General features: G+C 47.8%; 5 protein-coding genes across 5 annotated transcripts; 3 read left to right on the forward strand and 2 right to left on the reverse strand.

Annotated features, from left to right (window-relative positions):
* Positions 1 to 354: 354 nt before the first annotated feature.
* Positions 355 to 1,303, forward strand: F5B22DRAFT_637709 (NAD(P)-binding protein; the record flags this gene model as incomplete). The annotated part of the gene is made up of 2 exons (XM_047977477.1): positions 355 to 458; positions 532 to 1,303. 2 exons carry the CDS (start codon positions 355 to 357, stop codon positions 1,301 to 1,303), a joined length of 876 nt encoding a protein of 291 aa, XP_047828969.1.
* A 39-nt stretch (positions 1,304 to 1,342) lies between these two features.
* On the reverse strand, positions 1,343 to 2,524 carry F5B22DRAFT_301964 (SYF2 splicing factor-domain-containing protein). Its single transcript, XM_047970533.1, has one exon. It carries the CDS (start codon positions 2,402 to 2,404, stop codon positions 1,463 to 1,465), a length of 942 nt encoding a protein of 313 aa, XP_047828970.1. The 5' UTR covers positions 2,405 to 2,524; the 3' UTR covers positions 1,343 to 1,462.
* Positions 2,525 to 2,609: 85 nt separating this feature from the next.
* Positions 2,610 to 5,927, reverse strand: F5B22DRAFT_614851 (uncharacterized protein). The gene is made up of 9 exons (XM_047975492.1): positions 5,643 to 5,927; positions 5,548 to 5,580; positions 4,855 to 5,494; positions 4,674 to 4,797; positions 4,560 to 4,623; positions 4,470 to 4,512; positions 4,394 to 4,423; positions 3,935 to 4,331; positions 2,610 to 3,850 (listed from the first exon to the last, which is right to left on the reverse strand). The coding sequence occupies exons 1-9, from the start codon at positions 5,733 to 5,735 to the stop codon at positions 3,166 to 3,168; spliced, it is 2,109 nt and encodes a 702-aa protein (XP_047828971.1). The 5' UTR covers positions 5,736 to 5,927; the 3' UTR covers positions 2,610 to 3,165.
* Positions 5,928 to 7,789: 1,862 nt separating this feature from the next.
* Positions 7,790 to 9,694, forward strand: F5B22DRAFT_614854 (uncharacterized protein; the record flags this gene model as incomplete). Its single annotated transcript, XM_047975493.1, has 1 exon — positions 7,790 to 9,694. The coding sequence occupies exon 1, from the start codon at positions 8,144 to 8,146 to the stop codon at positions 9,692 to 9,694; it is 1,551 nt and encodes a 516-aa protein (XP_047828972.1). The 5' UTR covers positions 7,790 to 8,143.
* Positions 9,695 to 19,589: 9,895 nt separating this feature from the next.
* F5B22DRAFT_648534 (uncharacterized protein) lies at positions 19,590 to 20,668 on the forward strand (the record flags this gene model as incomplete). Its single annotated transcript, XM_047979027.1, has 3 exons — positions 19,590 to 19,774; positions 20,056 to 20,115; positions 20,173 to 20,668. The coding sequence occupies 3 exons, from the start codon at positions 19,590 to 19,592 to the stop codon at positions 20,666 to 20,668; spliced, it is 741 nt and encodes a 246-aa protein (XP_047828973.1).
* Positions 20,669 to 23,714: the final 3,046 nt, after the last annotated feature.

Consider the following 23,714-nt stretch of genomic DNA (forward strand, 5'->3'; position numbering starts at 1 on the left):
CCTGAGTGAGTTTGTGCTTCTAGCTAGAATATACTAGGAGCTTTAGTGTCCATTTAGCTCCCATCATGAGCCCAGCCTTGCACATCCATGGATGTGAGTGACGGCATCTCGCAGTGCTGGCTGTCTCTTAATTATAATCGTATGATGTCGTCGACACATCTTAGATATGTGCAAGTGTGTGTGTGTGATTTTGAATGATGATATTGAATCGACACGATAGCTTTAACCAATAATTATATGAAAACAATTGCCGACTCAAAAAGTAATTTTTAATTTCATCACCTACCCAGTTGCCGCTGTCATATGGTTACTAGCTGGATTACCCCTTCACTCCGCCCTATCAATCATATCGCCATGTCAGCCGCGAAGAGGATCGTAGTGTGCGGAGGCAATGGTTTCCTAGGGTCAAGGATATGCAAGAATGCAGTACAGCGAGGATGGGACGTGACATCAATTAGGTACGCCTCCCACTCACTCTAACCAACGACTCATGTCACCGTATCCCAAGCATCCAGCTAACCTCACTCACAGCCGCTCGGGGGCGCCGAAATGGGACGCCGTCACGTCTTCCGCAACACCACCAGCATGGTCTCACAAAGTGACCTGGGAGCGCGGCGACATCTTGCGGCCAGCGACCTATGCGCCGCTACTCAAGGGGGCCAACTTTGTCGTGCACAGCATGGGGATTCTGCTAGAAGCTGATTACAAAGGTGTGCTGCGCGGGCAGGAGTCGCCCATCTCGGGGCTGCGAAAGGCCTTCACCGCCGCGCCGCAGCCAGGGAACCCGCTCGAGCGCCGCGTCAGCGAGGCCGACGGCGACATACGGCCGCCCGAGACCCGCGAGCAGCTCACGTACGAGAACATGAACCGCGACAGCGCCATCATGCTGGCCAAGGAGGCGGCCCAGGAGAACGCGGCGGCCTTTGTCTACATCTCGGCGGCTGGCGGGGCGCCCGTGCTGCCGGCTCGGTACATTTCTACGAAACGAGAGGCTGAGAGTACGATTGCGAGGGAATTCCCCGGCATGCGAAACATATTCGTTCGCCCGCCCTTTCTGTACGATAGCTCGCGGCCAATCACGATGCCCATGGCCGCGATGACGGGAGTCGGGGCCGCTTTCAACGGCATCACGGGTGGTATCTTTGGTAACCTTATGGGTGCTGCCGGGGTCAAGCCGCTCAAGGTGGACGTTGTGGCAGAGGCTGTTGTACAGGCACTCCATGATGAGGCGGTCAAGGGTCCGGTAGAAGTACCTGAAATCGAGCAACTTGCTGAGAAAGCTTGGAGGAGCAAAATGCTCTAATCATACAGACTTGACCGTCTGCGCAGAGCTTGTATTAATATATGACATATAGACTGTACCATAGCTCCTCCATACGCCATTCATAATGTTATACTTTTGAAATGTATTACGCTGAGAACACACACCATCTTCCCACCAACTCCGCCGTAGTCTATGGTCTCATATCCTTGTTCCACGCTCGAAACTATCCCTGATCTCAGCCGTGTACTTGTTATAGAAGCGCGACAGCTTTTGGTTGAACTGTTTGTTCTTCTCGTTGATGTACGTGACATCGCCTTCATCGCCATTCCGCGCCATGCGCTCCTTCCTCTTCCGCATCCGCGCGTCATCAGCCTTCTTCAGGTCATCCACTAAGCGGTCTATAGCAGCCTTATCAGGCTTGTTCTCGTGGAAGTTGGTTGTGTCGGCGGTCGAGTAGAAGCTTCCGTCCTTGTCTACGGCAATGAGCTCGCCGTCCTCCCTTTCGATGATCTCTAACCCTCCCGACGCCGCAGCCTTCTCTATGGCTTTCATCTTGTCCTTCTCGTAACGCTCCATATCCGGGTCTATGTTCTGCAGCTGGCGCTTGTAGACCTTGCTGCTCTCAGCAGTGTAGTCTTTGAAAGCGTTGTTATCTCGGTGTGCCGCCTTCTTCTTCAAGCGCTTGTCCCATTTCTCGCTTTCCTCTGCGGTCCAGTCCCATGCTCGTTTGCGCTCGAAGTCCTCGCCTTCTTCCTCCGTCTCAGCCTTCAGCAGTTTGAAGGCGGCAATGTCACGACGGCGGTGCAGTGCTGTCAGTGCTGAGGGATCTGTAGCCAGCCTTTGTGATTCTTTGGCAGCTTCTTTAAGGTTCTGATCCGATGAGGTCTTCGCGCGTGCTTGGAGAGCACGGAACCGCGCCATTCTATCTTTCGCTTTAGAAGATGCGTCAGGCCCTGTGCTTGACAACGGCGCACTGCTAGCATCCGATGTGGTGTTCTCGGGCTCATCTGCAACACGGCTGGTATCTTCCGTGTGGTCGCCTTCGGGAGCTTTTGTTTCGGTATCTGCAGTCGAGTGCATGGGTTCTTCGCTGACTTCCTCTGACGCCGGCGCCGTCTTTCTTCTCTTAGCGGGCGGCATACTTGTTATGGTATGACAAAACGGTTTAATGATGGTTTGATGATTTGATGGTCAAGAGTTGCGTAAGGTGGTTAGGTACGTGTAGGTATAAAGTAGAAGCGACTGGGATGCTGAATGGGCTGGTTGACAGCCCCACTAAGGCATCTGCAGGTTAGACCATCAATGTACCCAATGTAAGTACTTATCTACATTAGGTGATAGGTACCTAGGTAAGTAGATTTAATAGCACCAGCCACCACCAGCCACGCTAAATCGTCACTTATGTCTTGTAGCTAGGTATCTGTACATGCGCACCCTCAAAAAATGAAATACTGGTATAATCAGACTGATTAGTTGAAAAAGACATCAATTTCCACTAAAAAATCGTGAATGATCTATTGAGTGCTCATTTTCCTGTTGTTGTCATGTTCTTTTTTGACCTGGAATTTCCCCGAACAGCATGGCTCCTGGCAATTTGTTGATCGCTTCCAAGTTTTAGTACCATCTCTTTAAACACCTTTAATCATGCCAACCATCGCTGTGCCCTGCAAATTATAATTGAAACGCTAGGGAATCCTCCAGATCAAATAAGCGGCAATGCTCGCATAACCATTCGCAGTTCCACAGCCACTTTTTGGCATCGAATATTGTAGTCGACAAGGTTGCTCACCAAAAGCATTGATATGAGAACCATAGGGCTGCTAAGGCCACGAATGTGGTCCTGTAGTTGCTTAGTCCCAGATACAGTTCGCTCTCCAATTGTTTGATTCGTCTTATTCAGGCTATGCCCAACCACTAGGGTGCGTAGAGTCCAAGAAACGGTTCATGGCCCGGGTGTTCTGGACAGATCCCTCCCCCCCTTGAGACGTCCCAGTGTCTATGTTACCAAGTCCTAATACCTCGGAGTTCCACCGAAAAGGGGCACTGTCCTCGAAATCCCATTCGAGTCTCTCCAGTAATACTGGATGTTCGTAGCGGCTAGGGTCTAACTTCTGCGTCGCTGCAAGCGACTCTTTGCTGCCCTCCCGATGTGAAGGATCTCCGAAAGGTCGGCAAAGCAATTCCAATAAGTCATAGGATAGGTCTTCGACAGAGCGCTGGTAAGAGGCAGAGAGGAATTCGGGGCCATCATCGCTAGCACGAGTGTTATCATCCTGCAATGTCCTTCCTGTCGGGTTGTCAGTGGTGCCGCGACCTGCAGAGGAATCCACCGTATCAACCGGTTCCTGGTGGGACTCTCTGAGAATTTCCGTTAATTTCTCAATATGATTTATCAGCGAGTTGTAGATACCCTGAGCTTTGTCGAGGAAAAGACTCGCTACAGGATCAGCTGCGCCGCAATATGTCAAAGTCTCGAGACACAGCCGTGTGTTTTTCAGTTCATCCTCATATGATCTGATTTTGAGCGAGACCAGCTTTGTCAAGACATTATGCATGATGATGATACATGATGTATAACTTTGGAAGCTAAAACACCCACGAAGGGATCGGTCAGCGTCTGAGCCCCAGCATAATACTGACGGGACAGCTGAGGATAACAGTTGGACTTACATAATAAGCCAACAGCGCTGGAAGATTCCGTTTTCATCTAATAACAGCTTGAATATCCTGGCTGACATGCTGGCAGCTATGACAGCACTAGGACACTGCCTAGAAAGCAGCTCGCTCGATGGATGCCACAGTTTCGGGGGTTCTCGTCCGAGATTTTGAGTGTTCTCTGCGACGATCCTTCTAAACAGTAGCATGTGTGCGCCAAGATAAAGGAGGTGGACGTGGTATATTGAACGCCTCACTTCATGTGATAATTCTTGCCCTGACAAGTGTTGAAGTTGCATCTGCTGTGGCAGCCTGTCATACCAGTCTTGAAGGTCCCTTATCATTGAATTTAAGGCGTCGGGAGTTAAATATTTGCATGCCAGATGCATGTGCAATATTCTAGCTTTAAGTACTGCAGGATTAAAGGATGAATGTATAATTCAAACTTCCAGACGGATTTTAGGGGGACCTTACCAGCAATCTTGGTCATCTCTGTTTGAACGACTGCTCAATTTTAGTAACAGTATTTCTTGGGGAGAGTCATAGCTACCTTCTGAAATGCCAACTTGATCATCGATGTGCAGTTCAGACAGCTGTTTGGATGTTAATTTATTAACACATGTAGGAGCAGATAACATACAGTTATCATCCGCCGAAGGGACTGGTCATTACCAGTTCTATAGCCTAGGGTCGCCGAAAGCCAGCTATACAATATTACTCTGTTGCAATTCTTCCACAGTAGGCCTTAACTTACGTTGAGAGAAAGATAAGAGTGCGCCATGCTTTGCGATAATCGATCCAGGCCGCATCTTCAATACCGTCTATTTGTCGTCGTGGGCAATGTAGTCCAAACCGGTCACACATGCCCAATCCCGCATCTAACAGTTATTAGTTCATTCTGCCGAGACACATGATTGCTGATCAGAATTCGTTACCTGCGTAAGCTAGAGAGACTGTAGCTTTGCCAAAGACGTTGTACATACACAACAGCGTACAGACCTTGACACCTTCGAGAGGTCGCCGTGTGATAACAGCGTCTAAGTAAATCTTCGCGACGCTGTAAAACGTTTCTTGGACCTTGTCATCCATAGAAGTATTCGAGTATTGCGAACCAACCGCTGCGACAGCCATCAGAGAGGCGATATCTGCCTTGCGGTCCTCACCCTTGCTATCCCTTTCTCCAAAGACCGAGTCAGCCATACGAGATACCTGGACTTGCGAGAACACATGGAATAATTTCCCACTGCAACTAAAAAACCCGTCAATGGCACGGCTCGTTAGTGAGGCGCTAGGAATGGCGAGCTCGATGGGGTTTGGGGCTTTCTGTATTGCACTCGCTTGTGTTGCTGGCTCGTCTGGCTTGGCTGGCTCGACATCTATTGTCTGGCCAGCTTGGAGTTCCTGGATGCGCTGTTGCAGCAACTCGATCTGGGCATTCAGGGCTGCTTCCCTAGACTCCCCCTCCCTGATGCGGTCAATTAGGATTGACTTTTCTGACTGTCCTTCCTCGCCACGAAACACGCATGACCTATGCTTTGACGTGCACACTAGGCATCTTGGCCGCGTTCCATCACACTTTACTACGATCAGCGACTACAGGGTATTATAAAGACGCTAAGATAGCTAACCTTTGATTTAGCTTTCCGACACGCCTCGCAGGCCTAGGACAAGACCATCAGAATATCAAGAAACTTGAGGTTCTAGAGATATCAGTTCAACGTACAGTACTTATGCGACTCCTGGTGGTACGCTTGTCGCCATCGTTATTGTCGTCGATGGGTTGGTCCGGTCTGGGCTGTATTGGGCGAAAATTCATGATGTCTTGATTAACGAGCGCATGAGACGCGATTTGAGAGTTGCACGCTAATACAAGTAAATTTTTGACGCGCAGTTTGTATTATATACTAACACCCAAGTCTGAAAGATTGGGTTGATGATAGGTCATCTTGGATGACACCACATTTTCTCCACCCAGCCTTAGCCCATGTAGATCCGTAGATCAGTCCTGCTAGGCAAGGCGACATGATACTAACTTGGGGCTATGACTTAAACTTCCAGCTCAACTCCGCAACCTGCTAAAATTCGACATAGCCAATTAAGGCATATTACATATGTACTATAGTGGCTTTAATATCGAAAATACCTATCGCTACACTAAATGCGTATAGATCATCGGCAAAAGCTAAGTAGTTTTAAGCTTTTACATGTAGATCTGTAAGCAAAGTTAAAAGATACTTAAGACCCGATTAAAAGTGTCACGGAGTTGAGCTGGAAGTTAAGGGGATACAGCAGTATTCTGTTTTAGAGCTCCAAAATCTCCGTTTACATGAGGTCTACCTAGAACAAAGGTAGTTTGAAGGCGATTGGTAGCGCAGATTAAAAGTGGCGGCGCCCGCGTTAGGTACAACAAAATGCAGAGGCAAATGATCAGACATGTTTATTCTCCTCATTGTTGCCATTGGTACAGGAATATCTCCTCTAGTAAGTGTGGACAGTAAGCGACGTTGCACCCCAGGGGTAGAGCGAATCTTTTCGTTACATATCCAACTACGCATTCTAGTCGGTTAGAAACGGCGCATTATTATTACTCTAATATCTTTACTTGCGTTACATATGGCGATGGCGTTGCACCGTGTTCTGTCTGAGGATCCGTCTGAGGCTCGATTTATTCATGGAATATAATCCACGGAGGGCACCCAGGATAGACATATTCATGCTTCTGAACGTGGTGTATGTTTTGTCGCCTTGGAGTTGAAACCCGACTCTGAACTCGAGAGAGATTATCCCAAGCTGATCGAACCCCTTTTGAGATGTCTAACTAAAGTACCAAGTGTTACAATACATAACTTTATCAGTGCAAACGTACGTCATTAAGGACTAGCAATCTTCACTTCAGGGCGATTTACTCATCATTGTGAGCCGGTTTCTCCTCGGACGATTGCCCATTTATTTCCCATTGGTTCTTAGGTCTATGGTAAGGCGAATGTTACCCTTTTCAGTAGGATCTAATGATGATCTTCGCGGCTATCGATAGTTCATTATTTCACGAGAATGAATTCACTAACCGTGTAGATCACGACAACGATGGCAATATAACGCGTACGAGTATAGTGATAGTAGGGAAGACTTGAACGGGATTCTTATAGCAGTACAGCGGTCCAGAGGATGACATCTTTCGGCGAGAAATTGGCAGCATTGGTGCTGATGAGGATGAGCTTATTGTCATATGCATTGCACATCTTAGTGACTGACAATACGCTTTTATCATTCAAGTCGTTCATCGTAAAACCGAGGATTGAGTGGTGATTCTAATCGCATCAGAGATGTATGTCATTGTTGCTGATGACGGTTAGTCAAGCTAGACCCCACTAAAATAGAGTGCTCTGACTGACTTCCTAGGAAGTCGCTGTTCCACTTCCTTAAGTTCGAGGTACCTAACCGAACCAAAATGCCTATCTAAATAGGTACCTACCTAGGTAGGGATTTAGTTACTCTATACAAAGCGTTTATTAATTGGTATCTACCTACCTAGGTAGGTAAAGTTATATATCTTGCCAATATCCCCGCCCATTTCCTCATTTTCTACACTATTTCGATCGTTTACCACCTACCTAAGCACTTTGAGCCGTGCTGTGCACTTGTGTTACGACTGTGGTAGTACCTAATGCGCATAAGTAGGTAAGCCTGCGATCAGCGCTAGGTACATGTATCACTAAATTAGCAGATACACGTGCATTTTAGGCGCACTAAGTCCACCGTAGCTCCTGCTAACCATCACTACCCCAGACGGGAAGCTCCTTAGTAGGTGCACTAAAGGGTACCTAACAGTGGTAGGCAGGCGGGTAGACGGACCCCTACCTAACCTTACCCAGTGTAATCTGGGGTTCTTAGTGCCAACGCTCTCTCTTTTCCAAGGAATGTTCTCTTCCATCTCGAGGTGTGGTGTGGGCAGATGTGTGCAGGTAGGGATAGGGGATAGGGCAGAGGGATGCTACGGTAGTAGCAGGTTACCGGTACCTTACTTACGAAGTAGGTAGGTGCCTACCTACTTGTATGCTGTCCCATGCATGGAGCTGCATCGCCTCCATTCGCAAAAACCTGTGCCTCGGCCATCCATCGTTTTGCCTCTTGCAATATAGGTACGTGGGTCTCTCCTAGTCGCCATGAGAATAACTCTCCATTATCTACGCAGGAGGGTTTTGATTGTCTACGCATGTGAGCAGGATGCAACGACTCATCCCTCGGTCTGTCTTCTCCAAGCGCCAGGTGATCACGCGACTATGGGATTGCCAAACTCGTAGCTTGCACCAAAGGCGAAGAGGACGCTTCCGGGGTCAACCCCCCCAGCCTAAGTTTCCTCCCTTCGACAGTCCGGACCTCGTTATAGAACTCGATGGCGAAAATACCAAGGGCGTGCGCATCTTCGACCCCAAGCTCGATGGCGAGCCTGCACCCAAATCAAGGTCGGCGAAAAGAGACCGCGACTTGCAACCCATCAAAGAGCGCCTCGCCAATTTTGAGGCCGAATATGAGCAGAACGAGTCCAACTTCCGCTCAATTTGCGACGACGTATTCAACCCGTTGCACATCAACGACTTCGACTTCCTTGCGATAGCTCTGCTGGATTCGGCCAACGTCCGAAAGATGGCCACCCACGAGCCCACTTCATATGCAAACACGCTCAACTCTGTTCTTGATCAGAATGGAGTGCCACATACTATGCGTGACAACACATTCAACACTATACAATACATGTGGGCCCGTCTTCGATTACGAAATGAGAAACACGCCCTATCAGTAGGAACACGGCGCCCTATGACTTTCAAGGGCAACCTGACTTTTCCTGAAATCGATCGCCTGGTAACGATGGCCGCAAAAATTTACGCGGGTCGGCGGTGGCTATCCGAACTCGGTGTAGAGCTCCACGCATCGCTTCTCGCAGCTCACGACACCGATCCCGCTTCAATGCTGACCCTCATAAACAACATGGTAATCAACTTAGAGCGAAACGGGCAACATATACCAGCGGAGTTCTACGACCTAGGAATTTCGACCTCCCTCAAATGTAATGCTATCCTAACAGCCCAACATTATATCAAAAGGAGGCTGAAGCGCCGCCCACTTGATGATGAATTTATTCACAATATTTTAACAAAGATAAAAGAGGGCTCGATAGTTTCAAATGCTTTCAGTCACCATGCATTTCAGTTAGATGTCTCAAGTCGGCTGAGAACAGTGTTTTCGCTTCTGACAGGTTATACGCCGGGAGAGGACGGGCCAACGCTTTCCCTTCGGTCCCTCATTGTTCGCGAGAACCTTCGCAATTTCCATTTGTATATTCAGTGCCTAGCACGTCTAGGAGCCTTTCGGACGCTGTGGCATGAGCACCATAAAATAGATTCTGCGTCACACAATCCGACCCCTTTTGCACTCAAAGCTTCCAATTTCAACAAAGATTTTGTGAAAGGCGATCACGTTGTCAGTGCAATTCTGCATGCCCTGGCTGAGAACCCTGACATGGCTAGCCTTGCTCGCTCACCGGGATTCAGCAACGCAACTGGGCAGTTTTGGCAGGACTGCCAACTGGATATGTTAGCCATTTCTAGGTCAGCAAAGGTGCTTGCTACACCGGGCAAGAATGTCTCGGACATCCAGCCTAGTTCTATATATGGAGGAAATTGGGGAATCATGAGCGGCATTTTTCAAGACACGTCGATAGATAGAGCATTGCCCGCTCTGCAGGCATTCTTAATGTCCAAACCCTCTTTCTCATGACCCATTATAAGCGCATTAAGACCTATGATCAGAATGCAGCTGTTCTGTCAGTGACGATGAGATCATGCGTTCATCGATGCTACCAGAATGTCGTAGACTGTCGTTTCGTTGAACTGTCGTTTCGTTGAACCGTAAGACGTCCGTCTATGTATATTGCTAATATGTTGCCAGACTCAGAGACAAAAGATAAGTTGCTAACTTAGAATGTTAGTAAACCCACGGGATTGCCAGGTCCAGTATCGTGAATATTTCACTCTATACGGGCTCATGATGAACTCATTGTAAACAGCTCCAGGGTGACCAGTCTCATAAATGATCACATACATACATTCACCTAGGCAGGAGGTTACTATATTCATTACACACCACTTTGACGTACCAAATGCATCTGATTAAAGCAATCAAACACCAATTGGATTTATCACAGTTTGTTTGAGTTCTACTTATCACGATTGTGGATAGTAGTCGCCTCAAGCTATATCAATCATAAGCCTCTCTCATTTCACTTTCTTTTTTTGCACTGAGTGATATCACGAAGCTATCGTCAGAATTTCTCATCGACTCATTTCATCTAACGCTCCTCTCGGATTTTTTGAACTCTTCTCTTTTTCACTGGAAGACTTAGAACTTATTCCACATGCGGTGCTATCGGGAAGAATGAAGCTACCACTCACATGGCCAGCTACAGCCTACTCTTACCCCAATAGATAGGATAGCGCAGATGAGGTAACAGGCCACATCTAGTGACTTTCCGTATCGAACTATTTCGAGCCGCGTATTCGCTTTCTTTATCTATGAAGGAGCAAGCAGTACACCGGGGGCATCGGCTCCGTGTTTCGGACCCGGACACGGCCGCGCTGTCACGAGACATGGCATGATGTCGTCTCGTCACCCGTGGGAGAATCTGACTAGTACGGCGCATATCAACTCATTTAATCTGTTCATGTGACGCGTATTTTCGTCCCGCTTATCACTGTTACCGCTCGGACTGGAAAAAGGTACAACCTTAGCATACTTAAATCCCTCGGAACTATCATGAGATGGCGCTCACTGATAGTATAGTGTTTCAGGGAGGTGGGATTATTCGATCGAAATGTGATTTAGTCATTTGTCCTAGAGCCGGTAGTGTCTTGGGTCGTCCTTGCTGTGTTGCCGTATCTCCTGGCTTATGCCAATTGATACAACATGGAAAATTAACATAAATCGTGTTGATATCGTCAATATGGACAAGTCTCTTGCAAAGCCATATTGTCTTCGTGAGCTTTTCGTGTCACCGCTCCCCTCTCTTCACGGACCTACCATCGTGGATGTACTCGTCATTCGGTACACTCCGCCGGGCGTATTGTTCGATAATTCGATCCCTAGTAGGTATTGGCGTACGACATTGAACTTCGGCTTATATTCGCAAAGTAAGATCCTTCTATAACATACCAAAGCCATACATTGCTAGCTTACGGATGACAGACCCCTGTTTTGACTGTCCTCTCCTCTCCTATCTCCTAGGTTTCCTATCAAGAACTGCAACTCGGCGTCCAAATAGCACAATAGACTATAATGCTTTTCTGCTATAACTGTCACACTTTCCCTGCCACTACCGGCACAAGCCACGTCCGCGTCACGGGAGACTGAGATCCTGCTATTACCCCGGGCCACCGACCACACCAATTAGCAACAAGCCAAAATAGATAACTTCATCTCGACAGGGAAGTAGTCAGCGATGGGAAAAACAAAAGGAAGGGGCCACACTATCTCGTTCTCCCCGAGATCTCAAGGCCGAGATGCCGAACTAGGTAAGTATTTCTAAGAGTGATACGTAGACAGGCAGGTAGGTAGATAGATAGCTACCTTACTATAAGTAACGTCACGAAAAGCTACCGTGATAGCGACCCAAAGGGCCGATGCCGGAGTCGAAGGTGTGGTAACGGGGACGGTACGGTACATATGCACGGCGACTCCAGGCGGGCACACGAGGGCGAACATAAGCTTTTTGTTCTATACCCATTCTTTTCTTTCTTTCAGCGTCCACCGTACCGTCCTACCATACACTAAGCTGAAGTGAGTTTTTTTTTTATATACTATCTATAGAAGCTTGGCGCGGCCGTTGCGACGGTTTGGACCTTCTAGAAAGACTTTTCCCCCTTCTGCTATACAATTATGGATCTGTGGGTTGGTTCGTCTTGGGTAAGCAAGCAAGGAAGCACGGTACAACCCGTGAAGAAAGGTTGATGATTGCATTTTGAAGTGAGTCGTGTGAATAATAGGCAGATCGATATATTCTTCGTGTCCCGAGTTCATTCGTCACTGTCGAATAGTAGCTCAGGTCGTAGTCGTAGCGGTAATGCATAATTGTAGCTTATTAAACCCGTAAGATACGCATCACCTGATGCTTTGGGCTTTATATTGGGCACTATGTAGAATCTCGGCTCCTCTGAATCGAACACACTTGCATCTTAGTTCTCTGCTCGCATGAAATGACTCTCTCTGTCTTTACAAATTGGAATACTTGACTATCTGTGATATCGTCTACAGCTGTTGTGGCTTGTGAGAGTCTCCGTCACCTAGCCACTCGCACAAAGCAACTACGACGTTTGATGCACGGTTGAAGTCGAGAGCCCTGATAGGTAATTAAGTTGTCCAAACCCAGGGGAGGGTAGCATGCTTTACTCATGTGATAGGGCAAAGGACAGAAACAGCACAGGTTTGAACAAGTCACAATGTTGCGCAGGTTTTAGATTGTAAAAGCGTTCAGAATGGGAGAGGCACCGAAGGAGTGTGACACAATAGTTCGAGTGAAAGGGCGCGATGTGACCACATCATGGGAAAAGAATACGACACACAGCATGAACGTTCGAACAGAAGGGCTTGAATCTTGCACATACCCAATGCAGATGATGTATGTATGCATGTGCCTGCACCAAAACGGCGATCGCGAATTGTCGCCTAAGAAAGAAGAAAGGAGTGAAACCTGGACACTATCTATCGTCAAGTAATATGAAGTGATAATATCGAAGGATTTCCGGAGTCCGGGTGAAGCCGCTACAGCCCTGATAACTCTTGTTGTCTAAGCCGGTGCCCTGTTGGTGGAGATGTCGGGACCTGACTTATATCGCGGCCGTTGACCAGATGGTACGTCCAGGGGCCCAACTTGGCAATGGGGTATACTCTGCGATATGTTCCCTCTGGCTTGCTGAGTCACCGTATACCCATCAAACTTTACAAGACAGAGATACAGTAAGACCACCACCACGCTCGGTTCGCCTTATGGGAAATGGCGGAGTCACAATCACTTTACCTAGTATTGTTGTTTATTAAGCCTCGATTGCCGAGCTGACCCGCTTCGTCGTAATGCGAAAAACCGTACCACCGGCTGGCTCCTTGCGTCTTGTAAGAATTCCCACATCTAGGGGCGAGAGGAAATCCCGGTGAAACGTAGGGTCGAGGTGTAAATCCGGTATACCGGTAAAAGTAGACTGGGGTCAGGGACCGCGGCAACAGAAGGTCACGGAATGGGTAACCCCCACGGCCTTTGGAGTATATACCTTGGCCTGGCTCTGGTTCTGAGCGGGCGGCATGGTTGTATTTCTCCCAGCAGCCAATTGCCCAGTAACGCTTGGAGCCCAAGCCGTTATCTACTTTAATTTGACGTCGCCAGGTAACCCACCCAAGTCCATGTCCTTAGATAAGTAGGTATAACCATCTTAAGTACCTATGTCAAAAATCTGGGCTCGGTCCGCTCCCTTCAGAAGACGGTAAAACTTTGTTTTGATAAGCATTTTATCCCTGGACTCGAAAGACCGGGGGTACCTGCAGGATCTCGGAAGTCGAAATTTGAGGGGGTGGACGAACGGCTGCCCAGCATCATCTTGCATGCCGCTAGATTACATACATGCCTACCTATACTGTAAGGCGATGTCGACAATCATGCAATTCCTGTATTTTTCAATGACGACGGGATACAAGGAGAACAGTTGCCGATTCGGCACTGGCCTTTCAGCCCACTGTTCTAGTAATGCCGCCATACGTTGTTCAGATCATTGAAGAATCGGCCAAGGGAAATCTGCGGGGTTGCGATGCTTAAATTCGAGCAGATAAGGCAACGAGCAGGTTTACTTTGTAAGACTTACGGCTGGCTGGTCGGCAAAGCTCTGTATTGCTTAACCGAATGGGTTATTTCGAGCCGTCATGCTGTAGGAGTGTGTTCGAGTAGGTTAACCCGACCATAGCAAGCTGGCTTGTGTTACACAACAACAGAGCTTCTGTTTGTTCGAAAGAAGCGAATGAATGACGCGGCCCTACCGGCAGGGTCAAGCATCCCCGGCCTCAGTCCTGGCGGTATTGTTCAATTCGTCGGCGAGATTGCATACGCGAATTGCGCGAGACGGGGCTGGGAGGTTCACGTTCAGTACACCCACCAGCCAGCTCGAGGACTTCAAGATCTAGAGGGGTTGCAGTTGGTGAGGTGTCATTTACCCAGATCTCTGCAGCTTCCCCTGAGGAGAGGGGAAGACGCAATAGCCGACTGTTCTTTTGTCAGAAAGTTTTACCTACTACTACACCGTAGTATGAGGATCATGTAATCAAGGATGTTTGGCAAATTTCGTGCTCGCCGATTTATCCACTAACTGGAGGGCTGGCCAAGCAGATATCGATAGAGATATCGGCCGTTACCTGCATTGTCAAGGCGTGGAGAAGTGGCAGAAAGGTGGTACCACAGGCACGATGGTTCGACAACTACATGTACATAAATTCATATAAAGTGCATACATAGTAGATGAAGCCTCCTCGTATGAAGAGACGCATCGGAAGACATTCCACCAATCTGATATCCCCGCGCCTGACTTGCACTAATGTAAGATCAGCCTTGGTCTAGGCTAAAACGATTGAAAATGCCTTTGGTGCATATGTCTGGCGTCCACTGCTTGTGTGTGCAACAGGCTCGATCGTAAAGCAGGCTGCCTAGGTTCTCTATCTAGGCCGTGCTTGGTGCGACGAGAGTAAGTAGCTATTTTTTTTTTTTCTCGTGAAAATCCACACAATGTCTTGGCCCGGGTCGGCTTTCGCATCTGTTAGGGAGTACTCCGTACTTACAGAGAGGGGCGGGGAGGGGGGTCAGGCGTGGGATGACAAGACTGTCCATGTCGAAAGAGGCATGCCGAATGGCGAGGCCACTAGCCGACCCCGGATGCTCAAAGATTAAACAGCTCCATGGGATTCTCGGCAGGCCCAGCGTGCAAGCTCGGGGCGGCATTGCGCTATCAGCAACATCATCCCACATAATAACGTGCCTCAGCTATGCAGGGCCGTAGTGCATTGATTTATATTAGCGACCATGGCCTGTTTTATCATGGCTGAAACCCATCCCCCACCATTTGTTCATATCAAAGAGTGACGAGCGGCCCGATGCAAACAGAGACGGAACAGGCAATGATACACGTTGTCTCTTGGAGCCGTGAAGACACAGTCGTAGGTAGTGCGGAAACAGGCTATGAGACCATATCAAAGATCAAAGGTTACACTAACAGTACAATACTTGCCAGGAGCAGCACTCTTTTGTGCCAAAATGTCGGAGCTACTGGGTAGCAGGGAAGCTCTGTGTGTGTGTGTGAGTGTGGAAAACGAGGCTTAGAGTTGACGCAATTAACTGTACTTCGTATGGCACGGCAAGTAACTCTCTGGCAAGCTCCGGCCTCTGCTGAATGTGTACACGTAAGTACATTACCCAGGTAGGTAGTTAATAATAGGAATTGGTTGACGATCCTTTTCTATAACCCATGGGTCTCCTCGGCGATTCTATTGGGCGTGCTGGAGAGGGTCCTCCTGTGTCCTTCGACTTCGGGTTTTGACGGGTTGTAGCGGTGCCGGTTTTTTTTGTTTTTTTTATTTTTTTTTACCTTTTCCTTTCCTGCTCTTTTACGACCCCATGGAGGTGAACGCACGGGGGCCTGAACCAGGCGCGCCAATGAAATTTGAAGATTCTGTATTCTTGCCTATTAGGCAATCACCTAACTCTAGGACAGTCGGTAGGTACATCAGTGATATATGATATATTCGTATGATGCTGAAGGCGCACTGAAGCTTTCTGGCCAAATCGTGCTGCAGCCTGTAGATGACGTGATAAAAGTAACCACAAGACACGCTCGAGGTATACTACATGTCTCTGGGTGCAGAAAGTACAGATTTCGTTCCCGCTGAGCATCGTGACAGGGAATGAGGATGTGTGTGCCCCTGTCAAGCTGTAAAAAAATTCGAGGCCTTGGCAGCTCGCGATGCTAGCAAGGTCAAGCTCTAAGATTCTGGCCAATCCGCGCCGAGGAACGTGTCCATGTTTGGACAAAAAAAAAAAAGGTCAAAAGCAGGCCTTCCCTATCTAGCACTAGAAGTGTAAGAAGGCACCAACAAGCCCCCGCTAGATATGAGCAAAAATGCAAAACTTTTTCTCACAAAAAAAGGTTCCTACATGTACCTACTATTTACATAACAGGAATATACCCCGGGCAAACATACCGACGGTATAATTCTTTTCGCGTTGTAGAAGGAACTCGGCCCATACAGCAAGGCTGGTTACCCGCCGAGCCATATCACGAAACCTATATCAACCTACTTACTCAAATACTGAAAGACACAACATATTGCAAGGCTCGTGGCTAATAAGACCCTTTCTATAATATATGTGTTGATATCCAAGCCTCATCAGACTTGTCGGTTTATGTAGCATTTTGTGTCTATCTCATGCAACCAGCGTGCCGCCAGCAAGATACCGGATGCAGGTTGGACTTGCCGCGACTTGACTTATCCCCGAGTACAGGCGCCCGGAGAGCCGCTTGGTGGATGCTTGTGGAGAGAATGCGAGCCTCATCACGCCGTGACATGCGGCACTGAGGAGCATTGTTGCCTCTTGTAGGGAAAGATATGGCGGACATACTAAATACATACTGCCTAGTCATAGTATAGTAATAAACCGAAAACAAGGCCCTCCAGGTCGGGCCTTTGCACAAATAGGGGGCTTTGACGATGAATCATCTGTAAAGGTTGTACTACGCATCTCACTGGACTCCCAGTTACTATGCTGCCTGCGTAGTAGGTTAAGTCCTAGGTACTGTACTAGATCCCACGCTATACATCACCTGCATGAAATTGCATAGGACCCGAGGCATATCGAGAAAACAGAAGCGCTGTGAATGCTGTGAATGCAGTCCTTGAAGCTCGAAGTCGGTGCTAGGTATGGTTTCGCATACCTTGTGCTACCAATACATCATTGTTGTGTCAAAGGCTGATGACGAGCGCCAACGGGATAGGTTGATAGGTAATCCCATTGCCTGCCTACCTACTACATGTACATATGCAGGTAGTATAAACTTAAACCTGTATATACATGTAGGTAGTTAGATAAATAATAGGGGATCAAAATGGCAGCCGCATAAAATCCCCCCAGAAAAAAAAAGATGAGAATGATCGTGGCCGTTGACGATTTATTTTCCACCTTTCACCTTATCGCCCTCGCTTCCGAAATTCTAGACCTCCCCTCCTCCACCCGCCGATCGTTTCTCATAAAGCGTCTAAAAACTAACGTTCTACTAGCCCCAGACGGGTCCGCGACACCAGCCAACGAACATTCATACAGCAACCCGTGCGCGGTGCTTCTTATTCTAGCCAACAGGGTTGAGTGTGAAGACCCACCGTTACAGTCATTGAAGTGGTGAAGGGGAAAAAAAAAAAAAAAAAGAGGATATTAGAATAAGACTGACGAAAAGAGAAAAGTTTGTCGCAGTCCATTCTCATAGGTATGGCATCTTACTCATCATTCGAGTGTCGGAAATACCTAGGTATCCGATGTAGACAATCATGATGGCTGAGACATGCAGATGATAACTCGTTATTGGTTGCTGCCGAATTCATCACATACAGCCTCCGTTTTCGGCTCTCTTTTCAACACAAATGCCTATAAAAGGATCATATAGTAAGTACCCGAATTAGCTATGTACATATCAGTGGTGACAGTATGGAGTAGATAGATAGATCACATAACTAAGTACATAGTATATCAAAATTTTTTCAATAATCTTCTCCCCATAATAACACGGAATTCTCGCTTAACATGCTCGTCATCAACTCCCCGCCGTAATCATCTAGCAGCATTTACCGAGGGATTAGGTACACATACGCGTACATACCTACATGTACCTACCTATATATGTAGGTATGTAGGTAGGTACTTAATAGGTAGTATACTTTGAGCTGCTTTGCGCACATTGATGATGATCCTTACACTATCGTACTCTGAAAGCATAAATGTACTTTTAGTACTTAACCTCAACCATCCTCGATTGATGCCTGTAGATTCAGGAACCGCTGCGGCTAGGTAGCTGTCATTGACCACTGACTGAGCTCTGTAACGCACATGTGCATTACCCACATGCTACCTACTGTAGGTATATGTAGGCATGGTACCACACTGCTCTCTGGGCAATGGGCATGTCCAGAGATGTCCAAAGTTGTCCCTATCAGACCCATATAGCACCGATATAGCGTCAAAATGTTACCCACCCGAGCTGCATGGATTGACTGCATTACCACCTTGCCGTGTAAGTACTACTGTAAGTATGTAGGAGGCGAGAGGACGAGGGAGGTGTGAGGTGCCCACCAAGCCAAGCCCATGTACCTACCTACCTCTGCGGCATGCCTCGCTATCTGTGGTCCCAAGGCCCCTCCGAGAAAAAACACCAACCAGGTTGCCGAATCGCCCCAAGTGAAGAGACAAGGTCCCATCCTAATTTGTCGTAGGGGTCTAGATACCAAGCTACTCCCAGATACCACCTCGACAGATACCTACATACTCCGTAATGCGTACCTGTTAACTATGTACATATGTAGCTAGGTAGACCTTAGTGCATGTAGTACTCCTGTGTCTGTCCTGTCGTGGTATATTATCATTCCTACCCGCGGGGCTTCGCTCTCTTTCCTCTCGCTCCCTCGCGCACTATCGTGACTCAACCTCCTACCTCTTCTTTATAACCTGTGTCTATTGCTAAACGTCCTCTAAACTGCCCGAGGCAGCCAAAGGATCCTTCCAACATTTGTATAAATCGGGTTCGGTCGCTAGTGCTCCCAGTGCTGCTAGTCTTCATATCTGTCTAGCCGAGCCTCTCCGCTGTATCTGGTTCAGGAGATATCTTCACCAGTGCTCCCAGCCAACGTTTCGCTTACCAAAGCACCAGGTCTGGCCACTTCAAAACAGGACGACATTTGCGTGGTGTTTTAGTACAATCGGGTGTGGTTGTAGTCGTCAATTCGATTCGGCCGCACTCACCGTGTCAGTTGGCTCCGATCTATCTACGTGCCGGCTAGCGGGGCCCCATATCATCACCGGCGATATCGTCATATCACGGAATTACGTGGTGCTTGTTACTCATATCACGACATACTGCCGGGTGGCCGGTGCTCTTTGTCTTGCATAGCACTTATTGAAACGGGAGAGGATTTTATCGATCGCGCGATACTTGCGATATCTTGTTCGACGCCATTTCGAGCTTGTGAATATTTTATGATACATCTACTTAATAAATCGCATCGTCCCTAGTGAATCGCCAATTGCACCGATATCCGGATCCAAACTCAGTCAACTCTGTTCCGACGGCCACAGCAAATTTCAAAGCACATTCCGGTGACCTCGTCGTCCCGTAACCTCGGGAGTCGGCCTCCAAGTTTTCAGCGCCGTCTGATCACCCCCTTTCGTGAGGGTGTAGAGCACCCCGCTTCAACCCCTCCTCAGGGTCTTGGTCAACAAGGACCCCTACTATCTTCAGCTGGCTAATTTCACCCACCCTTCGTCATATCGCCAAAAGTTCCAATGCATCACCATCGCAGAAAATCCGGTCATACCTCGACAAATTCTTCCATGACTGATGTCCGGAAAGCTGGCGGTGCTGCAGATGCTTCCCGGTCGCGACGGCCACAGACTCTGACGAGAAAGTCAACTCCCCAGGCGCTGCACAAACTAGGCAAGAGCCCCAGGGACCGTGAAAGGGAATGGGAAGAGCAGCAATGGTCGGAGGATGAGAGGGAGAGCTTCCCACAGTATTGGTACGCCTCAACGCCTCCTGTTTCTCACTTGTGTTTCCTTGTCGTTTGTACTTCCCCAAGCCTTGGTGCAGGTGCCATCTTTCGGCGCCAAAAGAACCCATGCATACCCATCAGGACGCCTTGTGTGTAAGCTGCATCATCACATGATGTGTAGCTGATGGGCCACTCCACGTTTTTTGCGTGGGCAGTTCGGTTCATCCCCAAGGGTGGTTCCCCATGTCCCCGTTCCTGCATCCCACGCCTATTACTCAATAATCCGGCTTGCTGACCGGGCTTTATAGCATGACTTGCGAGAAACAGTTCATCGCGCAGGACGAGCGGTTTTTGTATTGTTCTGAGGCGTAAGTCCTTTCCCCAGCACCCAATGAGACTGTATAATTTATTGACTTGCATGTCAGCTGCCGGAGGCATGATCAAAATGCGTCATCATCGCACTCATCGGCTAGAATGCATGGCAGCCACCACAATACTGGGAACCTATCATTCTATGCCACCGGAAAGCCAGAGCCTCGAGATATCATCCCGCGGGCCTCACCGTCTCGTCCTAGTTCGAATTATTTCTCACCTCCCACTACTCCCACTAGCTCTCAATATCCTAGTGCTGTCTCAGCTTTGAGGTCGTTGAGTCGGCGCCCTCCCAGTCCACCGTCGCCGGTGTCTACAAATGCCAGCATCTGGCCATTCGCACGAAGCGCAGCCACAAGCCCTAGCTCCTCATACACCCAACCGCCGAGTGTTTACCCTTCGACATACGATGGGGGTTATCAGTACTCTGCTTACAATTACACCGGCAGCATGATGACATCAGATCGGCCGCTACCCTCGAGGAATCCCCCAGCCTATTCCCGGCCGAAAAGCATTGAGCTCGTGACCCCCATGCTTAGCCGGTATTAGACAAACGACGCACATCAATGGCGATATCTACGACACTACTGTGCCGTTATCGCCCTCGTCCTGCGTTGGTCTGCGCTAGGCACGCGTAGACTCGATAGATGCCTTCCGAGTCTAGCCTAATCACCTTGGCTGTGCAGAAAGTTGTTTTGATTAGCGTGGGGACCTGGACTCGAATTCTTATCTCCAGATCCAATAGTGGCCCCCTCGTTACATTAGCCAAATGCGGGGTACCACTCCGACGCCTTGAAATGGAATATCGAAGCATTTATCCCCACGCCGCATTTGCTAGACAACAAATGCAGCATGAGTGAGCGATCAAGGTCCCTCAGCTATTTCCAGCCTCAGCACTCAATGGTTGGAGTAGAAGATTCACTAAGATGGCTAATAACCCTTCTTCTTGGCGCACTATGGATTGGTGCCTCTCAGCTGCTCTCTGCAACCAGGGAATCGAACTTGCTGTTCGCTCTATCCTGCCAATGTGTTCGCTTCTCATGTCATAATATTCTGCCCTTTTCTTTTATTCTCTCCCATTTGCGTTTTGATATTGGTTTTGGATTGCTGGCGACAGAGATACCTAATAACGTCTTGTTCTTCTTGAAAACTCGAAAATACCAAATGCATATAGAAAGCGTCGATATCGATCGATGCTTCACACACAAAACTGGCGCAAAATGGAATTGGAATCATGAGGCTGCATCAGGGGTTGGGCGGCTTTGAAATCTTTTTATTTGAGATGGGACATCATTGTAGTACTATCCACTACTGATGGATAACCCATGCTTTGTTAACCGATACGCATTTTATGAGCATTTACAGAATACCATGGTGGCTAGCACCCCTCTTACAATTACGCAACTCCTATCTGGACTATATAAGCAAAAATATATATGATATCTAAATTCGTGTCTAGGAGTTCGTGCCTCGAGTGACTGAGCCCTGATAATTCTACTTTTACCATGATATTCAACGGCTCAAGATTGATATTATGTATATACCGATTGTCTACCTACTTCCTCATTCACAACACAGTTGCTTACACCCACCAGCGTTCCGCAGCCTGTGGATTAGACAACGAAAGCTGTGAAAAACCAAGCACGCAACCATTATGGGCCGTACAATTGATTCATAGCACCAGGAACAGCGACGTGAAAAGCTTAGGTGCGGTACAAACGGGATCGGAGATCTACAGTAGCGTGACAAGCCAGGGCCCCGATCGACCGGGGTTCCTCTCCCATGTACCGTATTGTACATGTATGTAAGTATGCGGAGCTATGTACGGGCCAAGATGGATTTTCCGGGGGTCCCACGGCCAGGGCCCTGGTTGAAGTTACGCGGCAATGCGAGTTGCTCAGGCACGAATGCGCAAGTTACAACTTACTTTTACCATTAGGATAGGATATCGGGTCGTCATCGATATGCTGGGTACCTAGATTTTACGGGTACCTGGGGATAGAAAAACTTTTTTTCCCCCTCCCTTTTTCCTTTTGACACATGCTCAAGTAGACTTTTGCGGTAGTTTTAGAGTTCGCGAGACTCCGTTCCCGCTGTCATAGACGCGTCAGACGGTTAGGTAATTCGGCCGGGGCACGGGTGCGGGAAAGGGGGGCCGCGCGTGTTTGGTACCGTACATATTTACTTACTTAAGGACAGGCAGGCTTCGATCTACCGGTACCTTGCGGATCTTGGGATCGGCGCTGGAATTAGTGTCGAGATACTTTATATTGAAACCCGCTTTTTGTCCGCTCGGTGCGTACTTCTTTCGTATTGGGTACGTGTAAGTATTCATGTATGTACTACAGTATGATCGTGTTGTATGTATATTAGTTTTTTTTAACGCGGGTCTAGGGATTTCGCTTTGCCGGCTCCCGATGTGTGAGTCTAACTTTAGCAAGTGGATGGAGATGGAGATGTAGATGTAGATGTACTGCGGTATCGTGTACGGGAACTGGCAAGATGGGTTGAATCGTGTGGTTTACTTAGGTGAGTCATCGAATTTTCTATGTACCTGATGTAGACGCTCGTCTGGTGAGATTGGAGTATTAGGTAGGATACTGTTAGTGTAGTATTGTGTAGATGATGTGATGATTTACGTAAAATGCTCTTCTGTTTCTCACGCCGGCGGTTACGGGTCATGTCTAGGCACGGTTTAGTACTGTATGATATATAGTACCTTCACATTGTAGTGTGTAATAAGAGGCGTGAGCCGTACATCAGATGTAGAAGCGGAGTAACTCGAGAAAGTTTTCTCCCATCGGCATTTTCGATCGTACGATGTAAGTAATCGACTTGTACATGTGTGTGGATGGGGAAGAGGTGATGGGAAAGTCTCCGGCAGTTGATGCGTTTCACGGCGTTTTTACGTCATGGGAATTACGTGGACGTACTGTACCTGGGCCAAATAAGCCACGATCGCTGACTTAGCAGCGACTTTACCGTACAGATATTGTATCGAGTCTAGTTATATTTATCAATGGAGGTTGAGTGATTCAACGGCTGCTGCTAGGAGAGATGTCTGATTGGTCTCTTTGTTCATTTGACTTATGTATCAAAATCTACCTCTTATATATACTATGATCAAATTCTCCTGTATTCTTAGGAATTGCTCATCTTCTATGGTATGTAGATTGCCAATATTTAAAGTTGATGTTGATTAGACTCGATGTGTCAACTTCTATTCTAGATATGATGTTGGAGCTGACGTTTAATAGTAATGGTGGCCCGTGGACATATGGGACTATAATGGAAGTATCAAAAAAGTGTTACACCAAATCGATGTAAGAATGAATGAGAAGATGATGTACTGAACCTACATCTTCACTAGCCAGGTTATGAATAACTACCCGGTTTAAATTCAAGAGTAGGGAGAATATTTTAAAGATATAAATTCTCCTTGATTGAGTTTGATAACTATGAGTTGGGCAGTATGATGCATTGATGTTGCAAGTAGAAGACATTAGCGAGGTATGTATATACTTATGGAGAATCCCCTGTGCGGGGTATAGCTACGCCCACTGTACCTGCCACCAGTCCTTGGATATTAAAGATA

The sequence above is a fragment of the Xylaria bambusicola genome (assembly GCF_022495145.1).
Source record: "Xylaria bambusicola strain CBS 139988 unplaced genomic scaffold F5B22scaffold_34, whole genome shotgun sequence".
NCBI classification, from domain to species: domain Eukaryota; kingdom Fungi; phylum Ascomycota; class Sordariomycetes; order Xylariales; family Xylariaceae; genus Xylaria; species Xylaria bambusicola.

What these genes read in the sequence shown, in the direction of transcription:
- F5B22DRAFT_301964 (XM_047970533.1), bottom strand. Translation starts at nt 2,404, where the DNA reads ATGCCGCCCGCTAAGAGAAGAAAGACGGCGCCGGCGTCAGAGGAAGTC.
- F5B22DRAFT_614851 (XM_047975492.1), bottom strand. Translation starts at nt 5,735, where the DNA reads ATGAATTTTCGCCCAATACAGCCCAGACCGGACCAACCCATCGACGAC. An exon ending in GTCGGAAAGCTAAATCAAAG is followed by an intron (nt 5,495 to 5,547) that starts GTTAGCTATCTT and finishes ATCGTAGTAAAG; the next exon opens with TGTGATGGAACGCGGCCAAG. An exon ending in TCAAGTTGGCATTTCAGAAG is followed by an intron (nt 4,424 to 4,469) that starts GTAGCTATGACT and finishes AAAATTGAGCAG; the next exon opens with TCGTTCAAACAGAGATGACC.